The sequence below is a fragment of the Vipera ursinii genome, assembly GCF_947247035.1.
Source record: "Vipera ursinii genome assembly, chromosome: 2".
Lineage (NCBI taxonomy): Eukaryota > Metazoa > Chordata > Lepidosauria > Squamata > Viperidae > Vipera > Vipera ursinii.
Window position 1 is genome coordinate 120,951,854 of NC_139513.1, and position 24,297 is coordinate 120,976,150.

The following is a 24,297-nucleotide window of genomic DNA, read 5'->3' on the forward strand; positions in this document are numbered from 1 at the left end:
GTCTGGTTTAACCAGACCCTAAAGTTAATATGAATCGAAACTGAAATCCAAAGCATTTCTTCATTTTCATTTTCCACAGATATATAAAGTATGTTTCCTGCATCTTTTATAGCAGGGGTGTCAAACTGCCGGCCCATGGGCCGGATGCGTCATGCAGAAGCTGCGCCCATCCCATTGCCGGCAATGGCAAAACCGTCCCAATACGTTGCATGATGTCATGTGATGTCGCGAGTTTGACATGTCTGTTCTATAGTTTCATTGAATGGGGGCTTTAGATCCAACAGCTGTAGCTGTGTATTTTGTTCCATGTAATTTAGAGATAGGTTCCTGGCTCAGCTGGCTTTGGTGAGAGATTATCTGCCATTAGGTTGGCATTGAATCCTAGCAACCAGCTACATTTCTGGATGATTTGTCCTCTCTAACGTAACCCTTCAGGCCTTCTAACAATGCATTAACCGCCACTGTAATTGAGTCCATTCAGCTTGCTGCTGGTTATCTTCTTTTCCCATGTATCTTTCTCAGCATTACGGACGTGGTCTTCCCATAATTATCCCCAACATGGTAATTTGAACCTGGTTTTTGTTCCTCTGAGAACTGTGGATTGATTTGTTCTAAGAGTTCAAAGGCATCTTTTCCATCCTGCCTCATCAAAGTCCAACTTTCATTTCCTTAGAACATCACAAGGACATTTCCTGCATGTTTTTGATATTTGCATTTATGGAAATATCTGAGTATCTTTTCAAGGGTGTTATTGCAAATATACCAGGTATTAGTTTGCGGTGTATTTTTTCACCGCTGGTTCCTTTATTGTCAATAAAAAGGTAAAGGTAAAGGTTCCCCCGCACATGCGTGCTAGTCGTTTCCGACTCTAGGGGCCGGTGCTCATCTCCGTTTCAAAGCCGAAGAGCCAGCGCTTGTCCGAGGACGTCTCCGTGGTCATGTGGCCGGCATGACTAGACGCCAAAGGCACACGGAACGCTGTTACCTTCCCACCGTAGTGGTCCCTATTTTTCTACTTGCATTTTTACGTGCTTTCGAACTGCTAGGTTGGCAGAAGCTGGGACGAGTAACAGGCGCTCACTCTGTTACGCGGCACTCGGGATTCGACCCACCAAACTGCCGACCTTCTGATCGACAAGCTCAACGTCCTAACCCACTGAGCCACTGCGTCCCTCTTTATTGTCAATAATCAATCCTAAAAGATAGAAACTATTTACTCCTTCAGTATCTTCGTTGTTAATTCCAAGGCTGGTTATTGTACCTCTTGAATTTTGTTTGACTCCTTGGTTCTTAATCTTCTGTCAGAGCAGTGCCATCAGCACAGTGAAGGGTATGATGTTTGGAGTAGTTGGTACTGTCTGAGCTTGGTTGTTTTTTGCAGACATTTCATTACACCACTAGGTAACATCATCAGTGCTACTGAATATGGCATTTATTCCCTGTTTATATTTAATAGTTTGCCTTATCACTATTGGTAGGGATGTGGTTTTCTCCTTGGCAATTCCTTGATTATTTTCTGCTTAATTGTTTATCTGCTTGATTGTTTGTCTCCTTGATAGTTCCTAGACTATGGTATTGTTTTCTAAGTAAAATAAAATATTAAAAAATTCTTGATCATGATTTGACTCATCTTTTGGTATAATCTAAGGTTTATTGGATGTTGACTTCTGTAGTGTCTTTGAATCTGTTCCTTGGGGTGCTTTAGCTTACTGTACCAATTTCTGGTTGGAATCTCTTGAATCTGGCGAACTTTTGGAAGATATGCTTATTTTCCCATGCCTATTTCTATTGTTGTTGTCTTCACAGATGTTGTTGTACTGTTTCTTGTCTCTGCTAATAGCTTTCTGCTTTTTAAAAAGTTCTGATCTGAAATTTTATTTTTTTCTGCTCCTCCTTCTCTTCAATTTCCACAGTCTGTTCTGACATCCAGTTTGGTTTCTCCTGTTTCTTGATCTTTGGTAGTCTCATTTCACAATCATCCTATAACAAGTGCTTTGACGTTCTATGCCAGAGTTCTTCTAGTTTCCTATCAATGAAGTCCAGGACTTCAAAACTATTTCTCATGTTCTTGGTGGAACTTTGTTGTCTTTTTTTCTTTCACTTTTAGCTTAACTTGGAACTTGCGCAAAATCAGTTTATAATCCATTGTATAGTCAGCCCCCAGCCATATTTTTGCTGTTATAACTGAGCTGTTTCCATTACCTTGTGCCAATAATATTGTTGATGTAAATAGGTGTCGGTTTGGGTGTCTGAAGATTGTGTTAGCAATGAAGAAAATCATTGTATTGGCAGAAACCAATGAGTTGTTCTCCTGCTTCATGTCTGTTTCCTAGGCCATATAATTCAACTACATTTTCCTTCTTACTCTTTCAGTTTTTGGACTTCTAAATGCACATCTTGTTAATTTCAAATTGAATTTGATAAAAAAACTAATCAGCCATTTCTTTTGCATCAGAACTTGGAAAATAAAGTTGGATGAACCTAAAATTTGTGATTTTATTGTTTACAGTTTATTGTAATAAAAAACAAATGCTTATGCCCAAGGAAAGACTGTGCAGTGAAGAAATTGCCATCTTCAGCAAAGAAAAACTTTCTGCCCAGTAAAATAATGTCTAAGTAATTTGCGATTGTCCTCACTTGAAGCAATTTGCTTCAAGGTTGTACTGAAAACAGTCATTTGAAAACATGTTAGCTAGAATATATGTTAAGTAATTGATACATTTAAGGAACATAGTTTTCCTCAATTATAGTAGTAATGCTTACTGTACAGTGGTTATTTCGATCAAATTGAGAGCCACTTCCACTAACTTGAATTCCATTGAATTCCATTCCATTTCATTTTGTTCTCTTGGACCAGGGGTAGGCAACCTCGGCTCTTTTATGACTCATGGACTTCAACTCCCAGAATTCCTGAGCCAGCTTGGCTGGCTCAGGAATTCTGGGAGTTGAAGTCCATGAGTCATAAAAGAGCCGAGGTTGCCTACCCCTGTCTTGGACCATCATATACGGTAGCTTTGCAGATGACCTATAAAAATACTTGATTCATTTACAGGTGCATTTTTGTGGTCAACTTATTTCAAATCTCTCACCCTTCCTCTCCTTTCTCTTTAAAAGAACTAAATACAGATTTGCTGTGTTATCCAATGGCTAAATGTGCAAATACTTCTTGCATTAAAGTAATCACCTGTGACTAAGTGTCTACTGGTAAGGAATTTAAAGGGACTTACGGTATTTTATAGTTTGTGGATGGGGGCAGAGCAGCAGGAAAACAAAGTCACTGCAGGACAAACCTGATTTTCTATTTTTAAACTTGAAGGGGAAGAATTAAATCTGAAATACAAGCAACTGCAATGCCAGCCCAAAATTATGGTAGGGCTTATATATTTTTTTTTAAAAACCCACATATATTATAGTAATTAAAATAAGCTAAAAGTAATTTAAAGGGAAACAACTGGTTAGAATGCAATGTTGCAGGCTAACTGTGCCCACTGCCAGGGATTTGATCTTGACCAGCTCAAGGTTGACTCAGCCTTCCATCCTTCTGAGGTTGGTAAAATGAGGACCCAGATTGTTGGGGGCACAAAAGGCTGACACTGTAAACCACTTATGAAGCAGTATATAAATCTAATTGCTATTGCTACTTAGTATCAATATGGGTTTGAGTCCTTCAATTTGTCATTAAATCTAGATCATACATTGCTTCCTCTTCCCATTTTTAGTATTAAATGCTTATCAAAAATTGATAACTGGCTCGTATCTTGAATCCACTCCTTAAAATCTGGAGGATACGGTACATTTCTTTTCACTATGTAAAAATATCCTCTTGGCCAACTCCAGACTTGGTAGAGCCACAAAACCTGCTCAACTAGTTTATACTTCCTTACCTCCTTTTGCCTTTTCTATTTTAATGACATATTGCCTATTTGATAAGGTAGTTTCCTGTTTCACAGCCAATTCTTAAACAAGTTTTACCTTTATTTTAAGCAACCCTCATCTTTATAACAGTGTAACTTCAGAAAAATGTAGGCCATGAAATTAATCAAACATATGTTTCCTTCTCACTCATCTTTCCTAAATACAATTCCAAGCCATGATCGTTTCAAATAACAAGAGCTGTTGCATGTTTATTATGTCATGCTGGGAAAAGATATCAAGCAAGAATATATGTTTCATATTCTGGCTTATTGGATGCATTCCATTAAACCATAATGACTAGAGTGCTAGCTCTGTTCAATGGAACAAAATGTCTTCTACATAGTTTTATTATAAAGAATGACAACCTTTTGTATAATTGAAAAGAAATTGAACATATTTTGTGGTCCCTGAGTTATAGTTGAGTGTGAATTTGCAGAAAATTGTATATTGCTCTTTCTATGCATATAAAGTTGTTTCTCATTAATTTACCCAGGGTGTCACTTTGATAGGAAATCTTATCATTTAAAAAAAAAATCACAGCTGCTATTTTTAGCCTAATCTTGTTTTTAGTTTTTACTAGCATCCTTGCATTATTTTGCTTCCACTTTTGCCTGGTCATTAGTAGCTTATTGTATTAATGATGCATTCATGTTTATTCTGTCTAGAATGTTGGACTGCTTTCATGCTGCAGTGTAGTATTTTTCAGTCTTATATTTTAGTAAAGATTTGCAGAAGTTACCTTGAGGTATCTTGACATACTTATCAGATCAAATATCAATCAGTATGAATATTGAGCATAAATGAATATCAGAATGAATATTTTATAGCTTTTGTGTTCCTAAATTGATTTTTATTTGTTTTTCAGCCCGTAGAGGCCACAGATGATGCCTTCTGGGACCAGTTCTGGGCAGATACAGCTACTTCAGTCCAAGATGTCTTTGCTCTAGTTCCTGCTGCAGAAATCAGAGCTGTGAGGGAAGAATCTCCTTCAAATTTGGCTACTTTGTGTTACAAGGCAAGATTGAAGTGTTTTTTTTAACTGTTGAAATTCAGTCATAGCAGGCCTATGGCTTGTGGGACACTTTCGGCCCTTTGGCTGTCTCTGTCCAGCCGATGGTGGTAGTGACAGCAGGGACCATGGTGGTGATCTTATTAGTTTGATCCTCCACAACCGTCCCCGTTTCACATTTGGTTCCTTGGAAAAATTATTTGCCCATCTTTGAGCCATAGAATTGCCTGCTTAATTCAGTGTGGTTTATTTAGCAAAAAAAAATCAACCAAGTTTAAATTCCTGTTACATTTTTAACCAAATTAAATAAGATTTCAATTTTGTGTCTAAATCCTATGCTTAGGAGTTTTTGTTTTTCTATACAGAAATGCACAAGAGCCATGTATAGCACTCCTGATTTCAACTGGGTTCACAGTGAAGGACAGTAGTTGTTAAGTTCTTGTCCCCCATTGCCATTTTCCAGTAGAAACTCATTCCCAACCTTTTTGATCCTGAAGCTTGTTATTTTTATTTGGAAAATATTTTCATTGGAAAAATAGTACAATGAAAAATGCTAATCTCTGTTTTCTTGCACCCTGTTTCAAATTGAAATTTAAAATTTCAAGATTGGGTGGCTTAAGCATTTAGTTAATGCAGATTGCCTAATCTGTATTCCCTAAGCAAAAATGGGAATTGGAAATTAAAAATTATTAATGTAAATTAGTATTTTTTTTCTTTGCATATGCTTTCAGTTTCATCAGATTTTTACTTCATATTTTTTGCATTTATCAGAAGTAACTAGTTTCAATAATATTTCAGTATTCGGCTACCAAACATGGTAATATATAGTTTCCAAACAATGTGTACAAAACCCATATTATAGGAGAGTGTATTTTCTTTAACGTTTACTGTAATGTATTGGCCTCAACTGTTGATATCACTTGCTTAATGTGTAACCTTAATTGCTGTATTTAAGTGTAGGATTGCTTAACGGTTTCTGTTACTGCAACCCAGACTGTCTATCTCCAAGCTGATAATTATGTTTGGGGTGGGAAACTGTTATTTTAAACCTATTGGTTGCCACCTAGAGGCGAACTGTATATATAGCTGTTCAGCAGCCTCTAGTACTGCTTCTGTTGTGAGTTAATAAACATGCTTGCTGTTTCAACACTCTGCCTTGTCAATGCCTAAGTGAACTAAGAACATAACAGTGGCAACAAAGGTGGAATGTGCTGCTTAAATGTGAGAGCCTGAAGTCACTAGGGGGTGAGGCCAGCACAGAGCCTGTCAGGAACTACATTCCCACCCTTGGTCTGCCAGCAAGCCACGCTGGAGACCACCTTGCCCTAAGGATCCATCCTATGGCCTGCATAGAAGCCAGCAGCACAAGGCATTGTGAGCAAGAAGCAACTCACCATGGCGAAAGTTGGAAAACTGGAAGAATTCGATGTGGCACACCCAGAGAGATGGAGTTCCTACATCTCTTGTGTCGAAAATTACCTCCGTGCTAACCAGGTCGGTGAAGATGGATTGAAGGCCGTGACACACTCTTGCGTGTGCGGTCCAGCCACCTTCGATATAGCTGAGAACCTGGTCGCCCCTGCGCCGCTCGAGTCAGTCACCTACGGATCTGAGGAAAAAGCTCCATGAGGACACGGAGTGTACGGAAGACCCTGATTTGGACTTTGAAGTCGACCAACTACAGAAGCAACCAGAGAAGGGACCGTGGCCAGCTGAGACGGCAGTTCCTTTCTTAGATGCATGGGCTGTGGAGGCCGCCATTGCTGCTCAGAATACTGGTTCTGAACAGCAATGTGCCGGGCATGTGGCAAACAAGGCCACATTGCCGCCGTCTGCCATAATCACCAGAGGGACAGTCCACCAGAAGACACATTCAGGAGAGGTATCTGGCCCCCGGGGCAACACCGAGGAGGGTTCTGCTTCAGCCGGAGGAGCGTGTTCCACGCTGGTGCCCATCACCCCCTTAAGCAGAAGCTTAGACTCAAGGTCAAGCTTCAGGGAGTTCCATGCAACATGGAACTGGACACAGACTCAGCCCTGTCTATCATTTCCTAAGGGACATTCAGGCATATTTGTAATTGCAGCAACAGAAGGGCCAAACTCCAGCCATCTAATCTACTGCTCACAGATTTCCAAAACTCCCGTGTGATGGTCAAAGGCGAAGCCACACTTCTGGTACAATTCAAGGGTTTTGAGGGTCTACTAGATGTAGAAGTGGAAGGTGCAAGGCCAACGCACAAGCCTTATCGGCCTCGATTGGTTTGATGCATTGGGCATTCAAGTAACCGGCATCCACAGGACACAAGCGGCAGACCTGTCTTCAGTCTGCCAAGAGTTCACTAATGTTTTCAGCTCAAGTCTAGGGGAGTACAAGGGTCCTCCTATCACCCTCAAGCTTGATCCTATGGTAACCCCAATATGGATCAAGCCTTGTAGAGTGCCTTTCGCCCTCAAACCCAAAATTGACACAGAGCTGAACAAGCTAGTGAGACAAGGGGTATTGCAGCCCATAGACAATGGGTGTGGGAGACCCCCATAGTAACGCCACTTAAGGCCAATGGAGAGGTGCGCATATGCACTGATTATAAGTGCACTATCAACAGGGCACTTCAACAACATGCATATCCGGTGCCAGTAGTCAGCCATATTTTGGCGTCACTGCAAGAAGGTCGCGTGTTCACCAAATTAGATTTGGCGCAAGCCTACCAGCAACTGCCTGTGGACGAGGCCATGGCAGTAGCCCAGACTATTGTCACGCATAGGGGGGCCTTCAAGGTTAAGCGCCTACAGTTTGGGGTGAGTGTAGCCCCAGGGCTTTTCCAGGGAGTGATGGAGTGAACGCTTAAGGGCATTCCAGGGGTATGCCCCTATTTCGATGATGTTCTCATAGCTGGGGAATCAGTGGAGATTGTGGCTGAATGGCTTAAAGCCGTCCTTCAGTGGTTCCGTGACGTGGGACTTAAAAAAGGAAAAGTGTAAGATTGGGGTAGAGTCAACCGAGTTCCTTGGTTTCCGCATCGATGCTGAAGGCATTCATCCGGCGGACTCCAAGCTAAAAGCAATCCAGCAGGCCCCAAGTCCGAAGTCCAAGAGAGAGCTTCAGGCCTTTCTGGGCCTTTTGAATTTTTGCCATGCCTTCCTCCACACAAGGCCGCAGTGGCAGAGCCATTACACCAGCTCTTGGATAGAAAGGCTCAGTGGCAGTGGACCAGCATCCATGAGAGAAGTTTCAAGGCAGTCAAATCACTTCTGTCTTCAAACTCAGTCTTCACTCATTTTAATGAGAAGCTGCCTGTCTGCATCGCATGTGATGCATCCCCGTATGGGGTCGGGGCTGTGTTGTGCCACTTAATGGCTGATGGGAGGCAGACTCCCATCGCTTATTCCTCTAGACCCTGTCATCCGCAGAGCACAACTATGCGCAACTACGCACAACTATGCCTTGGCCATTGTGGCTGGAGTAAAAAAGTTCCATGACTACTTGTATGGCCGCCAGTTCACGGTCTTCATGGACCACAAGACACTTCTAGGGTTGTTCACCATGAATAAACGGACACCTCAGATTCTGTCTCCTTGAATGCTGAGGTGGTCTATCTTCCTTTCAGCCTACAGCTACAGGCTGATTCACAAACCGGGCAGAGAAATGGGCCATGCAGATGGCCTTAGGTTGCCCCTGCCACATGTAGTACCAGATCCTGCTCTGGCTGCACGCATCTTGGCTATCCAGGATTTGCCGGAGTCTCCCCTTCATGCTGGGGACGTGGCTGCTGAGACAGCTGACAAAACGCTTAGCTGTGTGTTGAATTGGGTGCACACAGGATGGCTGGACAAATGTCCAGGGCCAGAATTTCAGAGTTTCTTTATGAGGAAAGATGAGCTATCGGCTCATAAAGGGTGCATCCTTTGGGGAGTCGGGTCATAGTCCTGAGCTCTTTAAGGCCCAGGGTATTAGAGTCTCTGTACGAAGGACATCCGGGAATAGTCCACATGAAGGCATTTGCGAGGAGCTACCTTTGGTGGCCAGGGCTAGATAAAGCTGCTAAACTTGCCAGCAATCCAGGCCCGAGATGCCGCAAACCCCTGTCCACTGATGGGAGGACACACACACACCGTGGTCAAGAATCCACATTGATTTCATTGGATCCTTTCAGGGACAGCTGTTCCTAATTGTGGTGGACAGTCACTCCAAATGGTTAGAGGTCGCACCAGTTCCAACTATGACTGTTGCCAGGACCATCCAGGAACTGCGCAGGATCTTTGCGACGCACAGGTTACCAGACATGTTGGTCTCAGACAATGGGGCCCAATTCACCACTGCAGAATTCCAGTCCTTCCCCAGGGCTAATCTAATAAGGCATGCCACTTCGGCTCCCTTTCACCTGGCCTCAAACGGCCAAGTGGAACGCATGGTCCACACAACCAAGGAATCTCTGAAGCAGATTGTACAACTCCCTGCACTGCCATGGGCAAAAGCCCAGCCGAACTCAGATGGGGCTGACACTTGATCACCAAGCTGTACCGGCTACACCCTGACCGATTTGCCTTGGACACAGCACAGTCACCACAAAATTTGCAAGTTGGTGACCGGGTTTGGGCCCAGAATTATGGGCAAAGGGCTTTGTGGGTGGTAGCCATGGTTGCTAAGGTGTCAGGGCCACTCTCCTATGAGGTGGTCCTGAAAGATGGGTGAGTCATTCACCGACACATTGACCAGGTGCATCGGAGGCTAGCAAACCAGTGGCTGGCTCAGGACACTCAAGAGGGCCACCCACATGGGCAGCGTGACAGCGGCCCAACAGAGGAGCTTGCATGCTCCGACAGGACTCTCCGCCAAGGAGATGGGGGAATGGCTGTAGATAAGTTCTCCCCGGACACACAGTCTTTATCCGCTGAGCAGAACTGGCAAACAGTGCCGAGTGCCAGCCCAGCAGACTTTGCTTCACAAATGGACTTTGGCTTGGGCCTATCGGAACAGGCCAGCCAAAGGGACTCGAGTCAAACCCAAATCCACTGGGCCTCAGAGTCCTGGTCTACCCAGCCTGGCAGGTGAGAGGGTAGACTGGGAGGCTTCAGCAACCCCTAGACATTCGGGTCGGTCGCAAAGGCCGCCTAAGTATTTGCAGGACTATGTCAAGAATTTGAGAGATTGAGCTATCTAGGGGGAAGGGGTGTATTGGCCTCAATTGTTGATATCACTTGCTTAATGTGTGACCTTAATTGCTGTATTTAAGTATAGGCTTGCTTAATGGTTTCTGTTACTGCAACCCAGACTGTCTCCAAGCTGATAATTATGTTTTGGGCGGGAAACTGTTACTTTAAACCTATTGGTTGCTGCCTAGAGGCGAACTGTATATATAGCTGTTCAGCAGCCTCTAGGACTGCTTCTGTTGTGAGTTAATAAACATGCTGGCTGCGTCAATGCCTAACCGAACTAAGAACATAACATTTACCATAAATTGAACTGGGGAATCAATTGATTGGTCTACCTTTATATGCCTGGGTGGAAATTTAGAGTTTTTATACCTGCCTGCAGAATTATATTCCTACAAACTATGCATTCTACAGAAGCAGTATTTAGAGAACAAATTACTTTAGAATAATTGTGGGGGAAAAATATTGCACTCAGCATCCTCCTTTCTGAAAAGCACTGACGTTAAAAGCATCTCAGTCGCATATCCCTAAACAGATATCTATGCAGACAAGATTGCCTCCAATTACTAAAAGCTCCATTTTGCTTCTTTTTCCCACATTTAAATTATATATGAACCAATGTGTCTTATCTACAAAGTCATAAAAGGTCCTCTGTTAAGGAGATTCAATTCTTTAAAGAATTTTCACAGTAATTTTCCTAGAGTAGGGTAGAAAGTGATGTTTTGATGTCATAGCTTAAATCTTAGAATTCTATCTCTCTCACACATTCAAGCCTTATATGCACACATATGCAATCTCACATGAATCAAGCTGTCACATTCCGAGGGAATGTCTTTTTATGATTGAAAGACTATGTCCAAAAGGCATGAGCAACAATATAAAATGATTGCATTGTGGTATTAAGTCTTTAATTGGTAATTCAGAAACCTAAGGTACTGGGTAAAAATTCTTATCCGCATACCAATAATTCTTGTCCTTTGCTTTATTCTAATTCACTCCAGGCAGTGGAAAAACTAGTGCAGGGGGCTGAGAGTGGCTGTCACTCTGAGAAAGAAAAGCAGATTGTCCTGAATTGCAGCCGTCTCTTGACCCGCATCCTACCATATATATTTGAAGATCCTGATTGGAGAGGTTTCTTCTGGTCAACTGTTCCAGGGGCGGGGCGAGGAGGGGTATGTATTTATTAAATTGCACTATCGCTTTTCTGGAGAGTGGAGAAGATGCAGAAGCCAGAGCTGTTCATTTATCAAAGGGAGTTAATGGGAATCTAAATGTCTTACCTGCTGGATTATATTCATTCACAGTGAGGAACTCTTAGCAGGCTTGGGCATAGTTCGCCTGTGTAATTTGTCTGACTCTGATCCTTTTAGATTTCTGTCTATTAGAAAAATGCTACAATATCCTTGCATGGGAGATGGACTGAGACTCATGAATGGAAGGTTGATGAATGAACAGTCTGTTTTTATCGCAGGATTTTTATAGTACTATTAAAATTGAATTGTCACCTATGGAAATTTCAAGAGAAAGTTTTGGAACAGTAGCAAAAAGCAACCAAAGTTCAAATGAAGCCTGGACTATTTTAAAGTTAATTCTTCAAATAGGACTAAGAGACAAAAAAATGAAATGAACAAACACAGGTTTTACACTAGAAAAACAGTGTAAACATATATGTGACTAAACATTCAATTATCTAGGAGTTATTTTGACTTTCAGGAACAGTGGCAAATAACAAGCACTTTTAATATTTTCTAAGTCATACATAGACAGGACCAAAGAATCAAGAGGTCAGTAGTTCTACTGGTTCAGTCCATTTATACACTGTGAGGTGAAAAAATATTTTCACAGTACGTAAAAATATTCCTATCCTATGTTCATTTACTGAACTGTAAGATCTTTCTGTCATGGTTCTGCCTATCTTTGGAACTTGGATATTTTGTGGAAGCAAAGTCCAAGTCCATAACACTGTGTACATGTACTAACCTTTTATGTATGTTTCACTGCATGCTTTTATATTTATTCCTGAATATCCAGAATATATTCATTCTAAACCACTGCCTTTAATTGTTGTTCCCGGTACAGCAGTTGAAAGAGCTGTTTTACCGTACATGAATTTTAATAACTTTTGTTATAGTTGCAGCACAGGCTTGGGTATGTATCCCATTATTGGCTTGTCTAATGTGGAGGCATTATTTTTGTCTGATGGCTATGTATCCCTACTGTATCTTCTCTGCTTGCCTTATGTCCAGTGTCCTATCCTTAAAATTCTTGTCCTGTCCTTAAAATTCACATAGCAGTATATTGTGTAAATTGTGTGAGAACTGAAATTGATGCCTGTGTAGAGTTTTGTGATCAAAGTACAAGGTATGCACATTCACATAAAAAGTATGGTTATTGAAGCATCAGGAACCATTATAACTCCGAAACAATATGCCTGAGGATTCGTTCAAAAACTGCTCTAGTCAGATACATAAAGTCTGAATCCAGATTCTTTTTTCACTCCCTCCCCACCAGTAATGATTTAATTATTTTTCAAAGGTTTTTTTTAATCAATTTTTTTACCCACCTTTGGATCTTCTGGTTACTAAATAAATAAAAATGTTCATAGTTACTCTTTTGAATGCTCCTGACAGTAATTAAGAACATGTAATTACAATTGAGCAGCTTTCGTTCTATAGTAAAGTTAAAAATGTTTTGCTGTCATCTGGATGCACCTGTATGAATAATTTTTCTCCTAGTTCCTGTCAAAGAATGTGACCTGAATTCAAATCTTGGTTCAAATGTAATCATTCAGACACTTTCAAGATGTGCCGATATGCATACACGACACTTGTAATATGATATCTTAGATTTTTTTTTCTTAATTTCGAAATAGTTTTATCAAATCAGCCATTCTTGTCAAATTCCCCTTACCAGGATGTAGCACAAGTTCCTGTCTTAATCCTCATAATTCTGTACTGAAACAGAAAGTGTGAGGGGACAAAAAAGCAAACAATCATTAATCAACATGAAAATAGAACAGAACGTTATTGCTTGTTCACTTGCAAATTGTCCTGACTGCAGCTATGACTTATGTATCTGCATTGGCTGCCAGCTCACTGGATTTTTCCTGCATCATATTCTACCTTGGAATCACTCAAAACCACACAGCTGATTTAAATGTGTTGCTTTGTAAAACATTTTAAATAATTAATCTAGCAGGTGGCAACCTCCAGCTGTCCTTGCTGATCTCAGAAGCTAAGCAGGATCAACCGTGGTTAGTACATAGAGAGGGGATAGACCAGTTTGGGAAATATGACCCCCCCCACCCCCGCATAAAAAATATGACAGTGTAAAAGAAGATCCAGTGCATAGAAGATCCAATTATTATGCTAAGTTCAACTCGAGGGCTTCTTTATTATTTTACTAAATATAAAAGCAAGAAAATGCTTGATATTTGTTAAATAACGGATTAATCTTCACTCAGTAAATTCCCATAAATACACTTCTAGTTCTATTGAGCTGAGCAAAACTTAAAAGTGTACAATAATGATAGTGTTTTCTGTTTATTTTACTGAGCAGGAGAATCTAATGTAGAATTGTAACCAGTTATTAATCAGTGCTGAACAGCGTTTTTTTTCTCTGTGGCACGGCTTTGTTTTAAATATTCTCATTATTATGGGGTTGATGAAGTCATAAAATGATCTCTTTAGTTAACTGATTCATGCTTCTAACCTTTAAGATTCTAAGGCTCCTTTTTCCTTCTCTAATTTGAAAGCTAAATGAAAGTGTCTGCAGTTGATTTTTTTTTAATGTCTTGCAACTGTTTTTGCATTTGAAACGCTTTTATTAGATGTTCTGATGTGGCACTAGATAGCGTCAGATCAACAGAGGTTATTATTATAATCCAGTCTGCTTGCTGTGAGTGAAAGTCTCTGTGTCATGCACAAGCTGATCCAGCCTGGCTGTCACAGATAAGCACCTGTCATTTTTTTCAGCATGGGTAGAGGACAAGAATATGAGATCCGGGATGAGTATGGAGTGGGGGGGCGAATGAGCTAGAGACCTGCTGACGAGGATATATGGTTCCCTTGGAAACTGTTGTAAATGGGGAGTGAAGCGTCAGCATTGAGACAAAAGGACGGAACTTGATTTGAAAGCCTTGAAGCACTCGGAGTGCTCTGCAGGAGGATATCTTGGTCTCAGCAAGATGAGAGCATCTCTTCTATAAGTAATCTCTACTTCTATTGTATATTGGTCACACAGGCTGTACCAGACCAAATGAAGTTGCAGGCTTTGCTGAAATTCTGTTTGTGTGAAAGATAATGAATCTAAATTATAGTTACAAGAATCAAACTACAGTAATTTATAGTCATGGTAGTTCAGTCTGCTTAAATTTTGCCCCGAGTAGTGCGTATGGGATAAATCTTACAGTAAAGGTAAAGGTTCCCCCATGCATGCGTGCTAGTCGTTTCCAACTCTAGGGGCCGGTGCTCATCTCTGTTTCAAAGTCAAAGAGCCAGCGCTTGTCCAAGGATGTTTCCGTGGTCATGTGGCCGGCATGACTAAACGCCAAAGGCGCACGGAACGCTGTTACCTTCCCACCGTAGTGGTCCCTATTTTTCTACTTGCATTTTTACGTACTTTTGAACTGCTAGGTTGGCAGAAGCTGGGACGAGTAACAGGCGCTCACTCTGTTATGCGGCACTCGGGATTCGACCCGCCAAACTGCTGACCTTCTGATCAACAAGCTCAGTGTCCTAACCCACTGAGCCACCGCATCCCTCTAAATCTTACAGTATCTATAGTCTAATGAAACTTCTGGCTTGTGTAAATGCCATTTTCCCATGTGTTATAATACAGGTAGTCCTTGACTTGTAACAGTTCATTTAGTGACAATTTAAAGTTACAGTGGCACTGAAAAATGTGACCATGTTTCACAGTTATGACCTTTGTAGCATCCCCATGATCATGTGATCAAATTCAGATGCTTGGCAACTGATGCATGCTTATGATCATTGCTGTGTCCCAAAGCCATGTGAATCACCTTTTTTGACAAGCAAGCTCAATGGGGAAGCCAGATTCACTTAACAACCGGGTTACTAATTTATAAACTGCAGGGATTATTTACTTAACAACTGTGGCAAGAAAGGTCATAAAATCGGGCATCACTAACAACAAATTTTGAGCTCAGTTGTGGTCATAAGTCGAGGACTACCTGTATGACATCAAGTATTAGTATCAATGCTGGCTTAATAAATAGTTGAAGAATTATCATCCAGATTTTCCTACCCTCCGCCTTATGTTAGCAGTGGTCTGCAATGATGTAAGGTCAGATATGAATTGTTGCAACTTATTGCTGATTTATAGGGAGATGACGATGATGAAAATGCCAGGCCACTGGCTGAGTCACTGCTTCTAGCCATTGCAGATCTGCTCTTCTGTCCAGAGTTCACTGTCCAGAGCCATCGAAAAAACAATGTGGTAAGTCAGACTTTGGTTGTTTAACATCTAGTATGACAGCCTCAATATTTAAGATGGCCAAGGTCAACTGTCAATAGAAAATGTTTACTGCTATAACAATTTTTTGTATACAGTCCAGTGCAGTCGCTGAGCTGTCTGGATTAAGTTGGAATTTTCAGTAAGTGAAATAGTGGTTGCCCTGGGCTATCAATCTCTGTTAAAGATGGTGACCAGCTACTATGGAAAATGGAGGAATGGGCAATTCTGACCCATGTGATTCATTTATTTCCATTTTTTCTATTCATCAAATTTATATACTCCCCATCTAACTATCGAAGTGGTTCTGAATGGTTTACAGATAAACTATAAAATCCATACAAAAGAGTTAAAAAACAGTTAAAAAGACAGGAGTTAAAAAACAACAACAGAGGGAATGATTTCAAGTCACCAATCACCCCAGGGATCCCCTTGCCAGTTGACAGAGCCAGTTTTTAACACTCTTCCAGAAGGCCAGAAAGATGGGAGCCGCATGTCAGGGGGCACGATGTGCCATGGGACAGGGGCAATAATAGAGAAGGGTCTCTTCCTGGACCCTGACAGTTGAAATTCTGTAGCTGTCAGGGTTTGAAACATGCCCTTCCTGCCCGACCAGATGGGAAAGGCTGATGTAATTGGGATGAGGCTGTTTCTCAGGTAATCTACTCCCATGCCGTGGAGAGTTTTAAAAGTGATCACCAACACTTCAAACTGGACCCTGAAGCAGAGATCTTGCATATGTGCACCTAGAAGTGCCCCAAACTGTTTATGCCATTGCATTATGTAGACACCTTTTAAGGGTACCCTTTATGGAGCACTTTGCAGTAATTCACATGGGAGTTGATCAGGGCATGACTTGACTGAGAAAATTTTGGATCCCTGATGGCTTATCTCTCAATAGAAGTAGCTATACCAACTGGGAACCATTGCTGCTGCTGCTGCTGCTGCTATTATTATTATTATTATTATTATTATTATTATTATTATTATTATTATTATTATTATTATTATTATTATACATACTGAGATTAGGTTCATGTTGCTTTTCTAACCATCTAGGATTTTAAATCAAGAGTTGACTTGTAAAACTTATAGCTTGTTATAATAGGAGCAACATCAGATTCTGGCTTGCATGTAACACTAAAATCAAATCATGAGCGGGGATTTGATAATAGAAAAGCCAGTAAAATCTGTGGAACAGTATATTTCTTAATAACAACAAACCAGAACTCTTCAAAATTCTGACTTACTCTGAATTTTGTCACCAATCTTGAGGGGATTTTAGAAAGAAGAGATACTACTGCAGTGCAATAGATTTTAATCTTCCTTTCTTGCATTGCTTTGCATTGCCACACACAAACATAATATGCAATCGTAAAGAAGATTTTTAAAGCATAGCTATTATTGTCTATGGACACTATGGAGGAGAAGATTGTGAGTTCAATGCTTGTAGTCTTGGTCTTTGTGGGGAAGTTTACTTGTAAGTTTTTCCCCCCCACAAGTATAGAAAACTCTTGCACAGTATAGCAAACCTGTAGAACTGGACTCTGCAAAATAATGACTCATATATCTCTAGGCCACAGTATGACTAATTCTGAAACAACCCCCCCCCTTTTATATTTGGGATGCTTTTGATGATAGGACCTTCCTCAATATGTCAGCTCTCACTAAGATTAGCCAGAAATATTGAAAAGACCTGTGGAAACTTATTATACCTTAGTTTTTGCAGGCCAAAGTTCACCTCATCAGAAGCATAAGGTGTAATCTGGGTGGATGTTTGTTGAACTATTTTCACTTAACTCTTTTTAATATGTTTATTGTTTTATTTAATTGTTGCAGACTGCCTAGAGTCACTTTTTGTGAGATTTATTTTATTTTTATTTTTATTTTAATTCCATTTATATCCCGCCCTTCTCCGAAGACTCAGGGCGGCTTACAAGCTTAGCAGTAGCCTTCATTCTATGTATATGCCTGCTTGTTAGGGCTTTCACACACACCCCCAAGCGGCATTATTACAAAGTCAGCTTAATTGCCCCCAACAATCTGGGTCCTCATTTTACCTACCTCGGAAGGATGGAAGGCTGAGTCAACCTTGAGCCTGGTGGGACTCGAACCTGCACTAATTGCAGGCAGCTGGTGTTACTTAAGGAGGCATTAGCTCACTGCTCCACCAAGATTGGCAGCCATATAAATTTGATAAAACAAACAAACAAACAAACAAACAAACGAATGAATGAATGATAAACAAAAAGATGGATATTCTCTCATCTCTAAGTGCTCTAAACCTGCTAAAGACCCCTGCCTTGTGATCTCCACGCAAGTAGCAACTGCTTGGAGCACTTGTGGGTGGTCTCAAGTTTTCTCCTTGTTTGGAGAGGAGTTACAAAGAGCTGGTTTACGTGCTGGCTTTTCATTCTACTGTTCTGCTACTAGGGGAGCCATCCTCATTCTGTCATTATGGATTTTTGATGTTTATTGTAATATAATACGATGCTCTGAGTTTCTCCATATGAGACTTTTATTGTGCAACCACCATGCCTCATTCTCACAACACTGTAAACATCTCATGTCTCTCTATGCTTCTTTCACCTTTGTTCTTATTGTAGAAAATCCATTAAGGTGGGAAAGACTGCGTCACATGATTTGAATTAGTAATGCTAGAAGCATCCTCTAATTCTGTGATGCCGATCGTTGTTTTTTCCACCTGCAAGAGAACTGAGAGATTTGGTCTAAATCTTCATAATCCTATTCATACTTTTTACCTGGAAGGTTTGACAGTATTTGATGTGTTAATTTCTTTTTCTTGTCCAGGACACGGCTGAGGATATCCATGCAATTGATAGTTGTGAATACATCTGGGAGGCTGGTGTTGGATTTGCTCATTCACCGTCACCCAACTTCAGCCATGATTTAAATAGGTGAGGACATCAGCAAATGACAGATCAGGCTAAAGGGAAGTTTATGAATGTAATTGTGGCAAGATCATGAGCATTATGTACAAAGTAAAATGCTCATCCCTGACTAAGGAGACACATTTTTTAAGGTGAGTTGGGCTGAGAGACAGTGATTGGCCCAAGGTCAGCCAGCCAGCTTTTATGCCTTATAAATGACTGCATAGTTTATTATCCTTTACTTCTTTGTTAGTTTTCTGTACCTACTGTACACAAATTCTGGGATGGGGCTAAGCGGAATATACACTTGAATAAGTTGACTGTGAGGTCTGAACAACCAGATCCACAGGTGAAGACTTCAATTAGCTGTTTTATTGCTCAAGCCCAGGGGTGTTCAAACTTGGCCCTTTTATGGCTTGTGGACTTCCAACTACCAGAATTCCTCAGCCAGGCATGCTGGCTGAGGAATTCTGGGAGTTGAAGTCCACAAGTCATAAAAGGGCAAAGTCTGAACACCCCTGCTCAAGCCTATACACAGGAATCTTCTCAGATTGATGGTTTGCACCTGGGTAAGACTAGATAAGGTTCAATGGCATTCAAGGGGGAGATCAGACTTCACCCTTTTGTATCCACATAGGGATTCCAGATTATTTCCCCATTTGACTCCTCCCCCTGGCTTGATAGTCTCTCTCCAATAGTGACATCTTGTAGGAAACATGCTTGTAGCGAACAAGGAAATGTTTTTGTGCCTCCTGATGGCTAAAAGGACTTGAATTGCACAGTATTTCTTTAAGAAGTCTTACTGTAAGAATACCTCACTCTAGTTTTAGCACAATTTTTTAAAAACAGTTTAACAAACGTGCTCCTGCAAAATAAAGAAGAAGGTGCCAATAATACCCTGGCAAAAAAAATCATGACTCTGTGAATAATAATTAATATTCCTGCTGACTGAAATGCTTTACAGGACAGAGCTACTGAAACTTCTGCTGACCTGTTTCTCAGAGGTCATGTATTTGCCTCCCTCCTCCGATAGCAGCAACACTAATCCCTGGGTCCAGTTCTTCTGTTCCACAGAGAACAGGTGAGAAATTGCAAATTGCATGTGATAGATGCTTTGAAAGACTTTTATTTAATCTAAACCTCCTTCTATTAAAAGGGTTGCATATATATGATAGGCGTCATTCCATTTCTCCTCACTTTATGCCTCCTGTTATTTTTTTTCCTTATTACTTCAGTACATACATATGTCTTTAGAGCTATGTTTGCCTAATTGGAGCCAACCAGCGTTTGATCCAGATAGTGGATGGTTTTGGAATACTAGAGTACATCCACACAGCTGCTAACCCTTCCATGATAGAGTCAGCAGAAAAGCATGTAACCCCAGATCTTGCTGCCACTAGCTCACTCTCGTAGTACACCAAACATTTGTCCTTAAGACAGGAGGCACTCTAAAACAAGCAGTTTGCAATAATTAGCAAATTGTGCAGTACGAATGGATTCTTTTTATTACAAATTGCATTGAAGAAATTTTTTAGAAAGAGTTGGGTTATTTTTTTAATTCTGACAGTGGCTGATTCTTCTGCAGCCACCCAGCCATAGTGGAGAGCAAAGTAGGATATTCTAATCTGTATTATCAATCAGATAGCATATTATCTCATTTATTAAAATAACTAAGAATAATAACCTCAAATGCGTTTTTCTTTTCACTAATGAATGTTGCTGAGGAATAAAAACATTATTTAATCAGTGCAAATAAAATACAGTAAAGGCTTGTTCTTTGTTGGAAAGCTTTTAACACTTCAGGCTTCTGAGGCATTGTTTTGAGCATGTTGGATCCTCTTCTAGGCATGCTCTTCCGCTGTTTACTTCCCTCTTGAATATCGTCTGTGCTTACGATCCAGTGGGTTATGGGATCCCCTATAACCACTTGCTCTTCTCGGACTATCGTGAACCACTGGTGGAGCAGGCCGCTCAAGTCCTTATAGTCACATTGGACTATGACACTTCTACCAGCTCCAGTCCCACAGTAGACGGCACTACCACTGGGACAGTCATGGATGATACCGATGTGAGTTGCTCCCTGACTTAGCTGTGTTTATAATGTGAGGAGCGGCAGATATGTGTATAAAATTTCAACAGGCTTTCTTAAAGCAAATCAGCATTCAACGGAAGCTTTTATTGTACATAAGCAACCCTGGCAAGATGGTGCTAAATTCTTCTCTCAGATGGAAGCTTTCCTTGGCACCCAAGAATCCAGATAATTGGCCTGAAACATTTGAACATTTGTTTGGGCTCAAACCTGAAAATGGATTTTTGATTTCATTCTGAGCAAGCATTTATCAAGTACAGGTAGTCCTCAACTTACAACCACAACTGAGCCCAAAATTTCTGTTGATAAGTGAATCTTGCCCCATTTTATGACCTTTCTTTACCCAGCTGTTAAGTGAATCACTGTGTTAAGATAGTGGCACAGTTGTTTAGTGGATCTGGCTTCCCCATTGACTTTGCTTGTCAGAAGGTTGCAAAAGGTGATCACATGACCCTGGGACACTGCAACCGTCATAAATATAAACCAGTTGCCACATGTCTAAATTTTGATCACGTGACCTCAGGAACACTACAATGGTCGTAAGTGTGAAAAATGGTGATAAGTCACTTTTTTCAATGCTGTGATAACTTTGGTCACTAAATGAACTGTTGTAAGTTTTGAGGACTACTTGTATCTTAAAGCAATGTGATGGATCTGAGACATTGTCTCTTAAGTGCTTAAAGGTGTACATTTGCTTTCTTAATACCAAACTGATTAGAATTTCTTTTCCATGTGCATATTTATTAATTCAGACCTTTTCATTCACTGCATTACTGGCATAAATATTTACATTTTCTTCTGTTTCCTCACTGTACTGCATACTGGAGAGAGGTATTCATAATATCCATGAATGAACAGAGACGTGGGCACTTAAGGCATTTGCTTTCTGATTAAAGCAAATGAACTAATTAATCTATGCTGTATTTTAAAAAAATTATGAAATATCAAGCCTATTTTTATTTATTTCATAAAATGATAAGCAGCCATTATATCCTAATGCTTAGCATAGTCAAGGGTCTCCAGATGTTGCTGAATTATCACTCCAAGTACCCTGCCATTGATTGTCTCGATTGAGGCTCCTGGGAATTGTAGTTCACCAATATCTGGGATCACAGGCACCAGATGTAGTTTAATATTTAACATTGCATCAGGGTTGTTTGACTGATTTAGTGACAGTGTCATTTGCCAATGAATTCAGAGACGAGCGTACATATCCTGCGGGTGTTTTAAATCTAAGAAACATTTACTTGGTTTCTTTCAATGCAGCCTCCAGGACCAGACAACCTGTTTGTCAATTACCTGTCTAGGATACACAGAGAAGAGGTAATGTATCAGATTTTTAAAAGGCTCTATTGGCTTAATCTTAGGTTTCCACACTGTAACTTATTTATGCTTTTTGTGTTGTCAGGATTTCCAGTTTGTTTTGAAAGGAGTGGCTCGTCTGCTCTCCAACCCTCTGCTCCAAACTTACCTGCCAAATTCTACCAAAAAGATCCAGTTCCATCAAGAGCTCCTGGTTCTCTTCTGGAAACTCTGTGATTTCAATAAGGTTCTGTCTTCTGTCGCTGGCATTATTAAAGAATTGGGGTAGGAAAGAGAGCAGGATCTGGGCCTGTTAAATGAACACGTGGGAGAATCTTGGTGATGGTGAGCTGGTCAACAGTAACAATTTTGGATTAGAAGAGAAACAAATGATTGAAAAATCGGGTTATGATGCAGCAGTGAAATAGTTATTTGGAGTCACTGACCCATTGCTGATGCTGCCTGTGTTCAGATATCAGGCCTGTTGAATATCCCTGAGAAAACGTCCGCCTGAAAACAACCTACATAGGGAAATCATGATGCTTACCTGCTCTTTGATGCCTTCAGAGCAAAAATAAATCAGGAAAAGATCATGGTTTTTGTTCAAGAGATTTTTTTTTATCCCAAGATTGCAATTTTCTCCAAGTCTGCTGAGAAATAATCACTTTGAGTAAGCCGAACTTTCTTCCTCCACAAAATCCTCAGCTTTGCCCTCCCTAATGCAATATTTTTACAGGCCTGCTAGAAAACATTAATAAACATGCTGTTACTTGTAGTTCCTATTGATCTAGTTTTATTTTGTACAGCTTTCATGACACTCCCCACCAACTGAGTTTAATTGTTCTTTTTCTTTTTCAGAAATTTCTCTTCTTTGTTCTGAAAAGCAGTGATGTTTTAGATATCCTGGTGCCAATCCTCTACTTTCTTAACGATGCTAGAGCAGATCAATGTAAGTTTGGTTTTATCTGTTTTCAGAACTTATGCTGGGAAAATTTAATTCGGAGTCTTTCCAGCTGATTCCCTAGTCCTGAGATTAATTCCATAAATACAGATTGTATTTGGATCCAAGTTCCTGGATGTTTGGTGCTTATTTACAGTGAATTGTTTATAGTGCTTATTTACAGAATGACAAATCTGGCATTACTAACTTATATAGCAAAAGGTGACATAGCAAACAGCCTCTCCAGTTACTGTCTTAATATAGGTAAAATTGTATCTTGACTGCAAAGGCCCCGTTCCAATACTCCTAACTGATATCTGTGGTCTTTGTCATCCCAAGGGCATGGTTGGATAGCATTGGGTATCCTGTGGCTCCTATTTTTGTGTGACCTTGAGAACTTGACTTCATCAACAGATTTAACCTTTTCTGCAATTTAGAGATAGGAAAAAATAGAAACTGTAACATAAGCCTGAGGTTAACTGTGAAACACTAGGAAATCGAAGAAACCCTCTGGTTCATGTACTGCACCAATTTTACATCATTGAACTATCCCTTTGTAGCTTTCTTCATAGCATTAAGTGCAGCTCTCTGCCATTAAAATGTTGCCCCCCTTCTCTCTGTGCGTGCACACAGACACATAGATACAGACACACAGACATACACATGTATGTATATACATACACACATACAGACACAGACACACAGACACACAAGACAGATACACACACACAGACACACAGACACAGACACAGACAGACAGACAGACAGACAGACACACACACACACACACACACACACACACACACACACACACACAATCTCTTGATAGGATTTGATAGGTGAATAAAAATGCCAAACCTGATCTTAACATTTGGCTGGTTGTGCAAACAGCAATACTGGATAATAATAATGTTAAAACATACCAGGGAAATGTGTTTGTTTATAGGCTTTAAAGGTCAAAAGAATGAATTCAAATAAGACCACAAGCTATTTCCATGTCACTTTGTGGGACAGATTAAGATCAAAGTGATTTCTGAGATCCTACTTGGAGAGGGGCCAGAGCTGAGTAGGGACCAAAAGCAACCACATGTATTTATCCACATATTGAGTGATATGGGTTACATTTGGACTTCTGCTTAAATTGCATAGCAACAGATGCAAGCTGCTTCCTGACATTATATTGTGTGCTGGACAGCAGCATGGGTGATATTGAACCATACTTTTTTTTTAATACCACAGTGAATGAGTGAGATATTTATGTTAGTAAGCATTATATTTTGTTTTTGATCTGCTATTGTTAATAGTTGGCTTTCCCTCTGGCCACTGACAGATTTAATTTTGGCGCCATATTTTTACAGCTCGAGTTGGTCTTATGCATATTGGTGTCTTCATCTTATTGCTGCTGAGTGGGGAAAGGAATTTTGGTGTCCGCCTCAATAAGCCATATTCTGTACGAGTACCGATGGATATTCCAGTCTTCACAGGGACACATGCAGATCTTCTCATCATTGTGAGTCTGGAATTT

General features: G+C 40.5%; 1 protein-coding gene across 1 annotated transcript in view; it reads left to right on the forward strand.

The window, feature by feature from the left end:
• The window catches only part of HID1 (HID1 domain containing), a 61,979-nt gene that overhangs the window by 11,821 nt on the left and 25,861 nt on the right, over positions 1-24,297 (forward strand). The window contains exons 2-11 of the mRNA XM_083352377.1: positions 4,781-4,930; positions 11,077-11,247; positions 15,422-15,535; positions 18,362-18,468; positions 19,406-19,522; positions 20,287-20,509; positions 21,797-21,853; positions 21,939-22,079; positions 22,691-22,781; positions 24,131-24,282. Coding sequence (XP_083208503.1) covers positions 4,781-4,930; positions 11,077-11,247; positions 15,422-15,535; positions 18,362-18,468; positions 19,406-19,522; positions 20,287-20,509; positions 21,797-21,853; positions 21,939-22,079; positions 22,691-22,781; positions 24,131-24,282 — 1,323 coding nt within the window. The remainder of the gene's footprint in view (positions 1-4,780; positions 4,931-11,076; positions 11,248-15,421; positions 15,536-18,361; positions 18,469-19,405; positions 19,523-20,286; positions 20,510-21,796; positions 21,854-21,938; positions 22,080-22,690; positions 22,782-24,130; positions 24,283-24,297) is intronic.